At 28.9% G+C, this 6,000-nt stretch overlaps 1 protein-coding gene across 1 annotated transcript in view; it reads right to left on the bottom strand.

Annotated features, from left to right (window-relative positions):
• Positions 1 to 1,045: 1,045 nt before the first annotated feature.
• The window catches only part of LOC115882617 (acid sphingomyelinase-like phosphodiesterase 3b), a 185,960-nt gene continuing 181,005 nt past the window's right edge, over positions 1,046 to 6,000 (bottom strand). Inside the window, exon 9 of the mRNA XM_030900810.1 lies at positions 1,046 to 1,890. Within this exon, the coding sequence (XP_030756670.1) occupies positions 1,638 to 1,890 (253 nt within the window). The 3' untranslated portion in view covers positions 1,046 to 1,637. The remainder of the gene's footprint in view (positions 1,891 to 6,000) is intronic.

Here is a 6,000-nt window from a genome sequence, read left to right as displayed (position 1 = left end):
TTATACATCAAAGAATGAATGGTATTACCATAGTAACGCGTTTTGATTTTTGCAAAATTCAACTATTGATCGATTTAAGAACAACAATTGATTGTTTTAAAAACAACAAATTCAATTTTTTTAAAAATTTGTTTTCCTTTTGTAAAGACCATCCAGGGACGTACTGTAGATTCTGTTACATTTAACAAAAAAACATCATTAATATTTTTTCAACAATGCATACATTCAGAAAAAAATGAATAATTTACAAAATAGATATACCTATATACCGGGTGCGCTCACCCCTATAACTTTTTTATTTTTTTTATATAAAAAACGACATTTGGCATGTTAGTATATGGCCTAAATTAGGATTGATTGATGTAATTGAAGGCCACTTTCTGTTTCACCGGAAATTGATTTTTAAATGGCGCCCTTGGTATTTTTTTTACTCTATTCGATAGAAAATGACACACTGAATAGAATTACATATTATATGTCAATTTTTGACATTTTCGCTTAAACCAAAATTGTATTTTAATATTCAGTCTGGAGTGCCAAGGCTGTGGTAAAAACACTAATTTTTAATCAAGGAGCTTTGGAAAAGGAGCCTTGGGTTCTAGTGTCTTGTCTTGGCTTTAAATTTTATCTCATTTTTTTTCAAATGGAACGAGGGTAGCTCATTAGCATATTTGGAAGAAACATTTTTTTACGAATAATTTGGTACCACACTTGTTATTTAGAGTCAAATTGTCGTTATGAATCGCATGTTGGAATTTCAAATAAACCATATTCGAAAATGACAAAAGTCGACGTATGATATGTCATTATATTGAGAGTGTCATTTCCTATCGAATAAAGTAACAAAATACCAGGGGTGTCATTTAAAAATCAAACCTTGTAGTCATTTCCGGCGAAACAGGAAGTGACCGAAAACAATTGAATACATAAATGAATCCTACTTGATGTTCTATACTAACACACCAAATCTGAATTTTTTATATGAAAAAATAAAAAAGTTCTAGGGGGTGAGCCACTTTTGAGACGCACCCGGTATATTATGTGACCAGAACTTAATCAAATGTTATTGTATAGTATAAAAAAAGTGTACAAGTTTATTTAGTTACAGCAAAATAAAACAAAACTCTCAACAATACACCAAAACACTTTTTACACTAGACAGCAGATGATCAAAACTGTTTTTTAATCATCTGCTGATGATGTTAACATGTTTAGTAAAACGCGTATCCAGTGTTAAAATTAAAGTGTTTTGGTTTATTGTTGTGAATTAGTGTTTTATTTTGCTGTTATAACACTAAAGGTCCCAAACCCAAATTTTATTCTATATAGCTCCACCAAAGACTTAAACAAAAATATTATGTATCCTTATTTTATACGTTTAAAATTTTTAGACAGACTTAAATATAGTTTTGGTTGATTACTGAATTACGTTATTAAGTTATGCTAAAAAGCATTACGTCTCTTCTAATTAAATTTTTAAATACTCTTTGACTCTTTCTAAAAGTCACCCTGTATAAATGCAGCTATATTCAAAAAACAGTCCGACATTATGTGACCAATTTCCAAAAATAACCTTCTCTTACATAAAATGATGATTAGATACAATGTACAAAGCGGATCAATTACAAAAAGACACTTTAGTCAAACAGTTCACTGGAAAGAACATATCTTACCACACTAACAAACACTGCGGCTAGTATGATTTTGAATTTGGCGCACGATATGGTGAAAGATGAGGAAGAAGATAGAGCACTAGCAGCTATCTTCAAGCACTGACTGTGCTCATCGTAGTCTATACGCGTGATAGCACAGTAGTGAGTGTGAGCACACGTGTCGTCGCAGTTTGTTGTAGCCCTGGTGTGAATCTTGACAGAGTTTGCTTTGTAGTACCTGAAACAACAGAAAACACCAATATAGTACTAGTCAATATTATTTAACTTTGAGACAAACGATAAAACTGGTTAAAAAAGAACCGGTTGTCATTATATTTTTGTTGGCAAATTTTTTCTAGAGTCTGGCATTTTTCATTTTCAAGTTTATTCTGTTTTCTTTGACAAATTTGTAATTAAATTTGCGTTTTGTTTAGTTAAAACTGCAATTTCATTGCAATAAAATGAGAAAATCATTAAATAGTCGGAATCAGCAACTTGTCTCGTCTCTACATAATTATTTTGAATATATGGCGAGCTCTTTTTAACCCTAAATTGTGGTAGAGAGGTAAAAATTAAAATTTTTGCTTGAGTTTTGCAAAAATCAAAGTAAGAAAAAGGAGTCGTAGCAACATTGCGACATGCATTAGCAAATATTTTAATGACACATTTATGTTAATTTTCCTATACAGGGTGTCCCAGAAATAAGTGCAAGTATTTTAACTGGGAGTATAGTTCAACCCCAGAAACACACCTATGAGGTTTTTTTCCCGAAAAAAAAAAATTGAAAATTAGGAATTTTTTTAAAAAAAATTTGGAATTATTTTTAGTTTTTAGTTAAAACTCATAATTTCCTGATAATATGGCAACATAGGTAGTGGATTAAATTTATAACAACGAAAACCTAGAAAAGATCCAGTGGTTCTGAAAATTTGAGCAAAAATTTTTTTAGGAAATTTTCAAAGTAAAATAACTCCGGTTATTTTGGACTTATTTGAAAAACGATAAAGAGAAAATATGTTTCTTTTATCGAGATCTACCACCCCTCAAAATACTTGTACTTATTTCTGGCACACCCTGTATATTTCGAAAACATCCATAAGCTAACTTGATAACCAAAATCGTGTTTACCATACTTTATCATATTTTATCAGTTTATGCTGTTTAAATAAAATTAATGAATAGGAAACAGTTAATTTTATAAGTGTCAGAATCGTTCAAAATTAATTTTATTTAAGGCTTATAACAAACGGTGTATCGTAATTGGAGGAATTATGAGAAATAATTAATAATAATTCAAAATAATTATTTTGAATAACGTTTTAAAGTTCTTACAAAGATTTATTGCAGAGAATTTTGTACTAAATATATAAATTCCATTGAGGAACTATTTTTTTATATACAGTATGTACTCCCCGGATTGTCTTTACAAGAGGAAAAACTTATTTATTATTGACATAATGAGAAAAATGCATTATTTATAAAAAAAATTGTTTGTTCGAAAATGGTTTATCTAGTTTATATACTTTTCCAAATTTTCATACCGTTTTGAAGAAAATTCAAAAAAATATGAATATAGAGGTTGGTACTTGGAAATTGGAATTTTCCTAGTCCTAAAAATCAAAAAGCGTTTCTATGGAAATGAAATTTAGATTTTATTCCTTGATAGATATTAAACAGCTCTTTATTTTTGTTATTAGCTTGTGTTTATTTACTCCAATAATATAATTAATAAACTAAATAAAAAATAAATATTTGCGTACATTTTGACCGCAACTTTTACTATAAGCTTATTTATTAATACTGACTACACAAAAAATATTGAACGGTACAAATCGATGGGAAGTTTTTATTGAAGCATACATATTCAAATAATAGCTGTAATAACGATTTAGGCTTGTTTGAAGAGACGGAAACACAAAACATTATTTTATGAAACACGTACTATCAGGGCTAATACAAAAAGAAAAAATATAGATGACCCTTTATTACAATTCAAAGTCAATATTTATTTTTAGTTGTTACACTGGCTTTTTAAAAATAAGTTTTTTTGTTCAGGACAATATTTTTATACATTTTTTTTTATTTTTAAAAACACAAATGAACTAAATTTTAAAATACTCTATTATTAAATATACCGGGTGCATCTCAACAGTGGCTCACCCCTATAACTTTTTTATTTTTTTTTAGATAAAAAAAACGAGATTTGGTATATTAGTATATGACATAAACTAGGATTGATTAATTGTTTTTGGTCTCTTCCTGTTTCACCGGAAATGACTACAACTTTTGATTTTTAAATGACACTCTCTGTTTTATTTTACTTTATTCGATAAAAAAATGACACTCTAAATAGAATGACATATTATATGTCAACTATTTGACTCGAAATGCCAAGTGTGTGGTACCAAATTATTCTTAAAAAACGCTTTTTTCAAATATGTTAATGAACCATCCTTGTTCCATTAGAAAAAAATAAAATATGATTAAAAATACGATTAGGGCATTTAACCGGCCAGGACAAGACACGAAAAAAATTATCGACGATCACATCTATTTTTCCAAGACTCCTTGATTAAAAATTAGTGTGTGTTTTTAACACTGCTAGATTGAAATATAATTGAATTACGTCAATTAATCCTAATTTATATCATATACTAATGTATCAAATCTAGTTTTTTTATCTGAAAAAATAAAAAAGTTATAGGGGTGAGCCACTTTGGAGACGCACCCAGAATAGAAACAGCGTTCTCGAAATAAAGTCTGCCTAACAGTGAGACTTGAGAGTTGTCGTTTTTTAATTCAAAGGTAAATTATATTTTAGTCATTTTTTCTGTCCAAATCTTCCCTAGCTCCTTATACAGATTCTATAGTTATGCTTAAACACTGTCAACAGCTTTTCTTAATTTGTTTTATTCTTTTTTATTTCAGACTACGATAGGCAATATTGCAATATACTCTGACATTAAGAATGTTTGTTTGGTTAGGAAAATGTGTTTATTAAATTGAATAAGAAGACTAAGGAGCATAATGCTATCCATATATTCATGCGTGGTGGGCGGAAAAAGGACTCTAGGGTGGGAATCCTTGACAGTTCTGTTTGACGATTCATTTGACACATTGAATTTGATTTGAAATTTTGTGGATTTGTCAGTCTTTACGGAGTTTAGTTTATGTTATTTATTATTTATTCTACTACTGATAGTTGTATAAAGGTAGTAAATCTAGATGGAAATTGTAGCAGAACTTAAATTAACAGTGACACTATCGCGATTTATCGAAAAAGACTCTAAAATAGTTGGTTGTGTAGCGTGTGGTAGATCTCGGCAAAAATCGAGTAAAATAATGGAACAAACAACTTTTCGCTAGTAAGTGACTATATAATATACGTACGTGTAGTAAACCGATCATTTATGAAATTCACTTAAATTAACTAATTATATATTTTTCTTGCATTTTTGCTTTTATTTACTACTTGTCAAAGATTAGATGTCAAAGAATTTAGATACGTCAATTTGACTTACCTGCTTCAGAGCGTATCGAATGTTTATGGTTATAAATAATTATTATAACTTATCTATTTTTATTAGAATTTTATATTTTTATAACAATTTTAATAACTACCAACATTTATTCACAACGTAAAATAAACTAACAAATTATTGAGTCTACCCCACGTCTACCCTACATCATAGTTTTACATTTTTTAAATAAAATTAGACCGGCACTGATAAACCGGAATTTAAGTCGGCCATATTTGAGGCCCATCGCGGTGGACCTAAGATTTTTGATATGCTCCTTCCTTAGTCTTCTTATTCAAAGGTATTATTAGTAAAAATTCACTGTGTATGTGAACTGTTTTCCGGATTGGATTCTAACGCCAGTGACATTTTACAAAAAATAACTTTTTAGTTTTCTGTTTTACCGGCAAAATACGATTTCTAATAATAGTTTATTTATTTTTATTTTACGAACTTTATAAGCAAAAATGTTTTGAAGAATGAGCTTAATAGAAAAATAACAACTAACTATTATAAATATTTTGAAACCGTTAGTAAATACATAACTCCTTATTTCTATCGGTCAACAATAAGAGGTAATAATAAAGGAAAAAAATATATGTACAAAAAATGTAATAAATTGTTTTTATTGATTCGGCAGGCATGTATAAATGATTCAGTTTGTCATTACTGGTGAAATGTCAGAGTGAAACGAATAAAGAGTGGCATAAAAAGTCATAGATCCATTTTACGAAATTTATTTGATAGCGATGATATTTCGAGTTGTTATTAATTAAAATTTAATAGTCCAGGCAGACAATTTATTATACGCAATTTAGTGTTCACCGTTT

Source organism: Sitophilus oryzae, unplaced genomic scaffold, assembly GCF_002938485.1.
Source record: "Sitophilus oryzae breed Bouriz unplaced genomic scaffold, Soryzae_2.0 scaffold_178_pilon_pilon, whole genome shotgun sequence".
Lineage (NCBI taxonomy): Eukaryota > Metazoa > Arthropoda > Insecta > Coleoptera > Curculionidae > Sitophilus > Sitophilus oryzae.
This window is presented reverse-complemented; position numbering and strand designations above follow the sequence as displayed.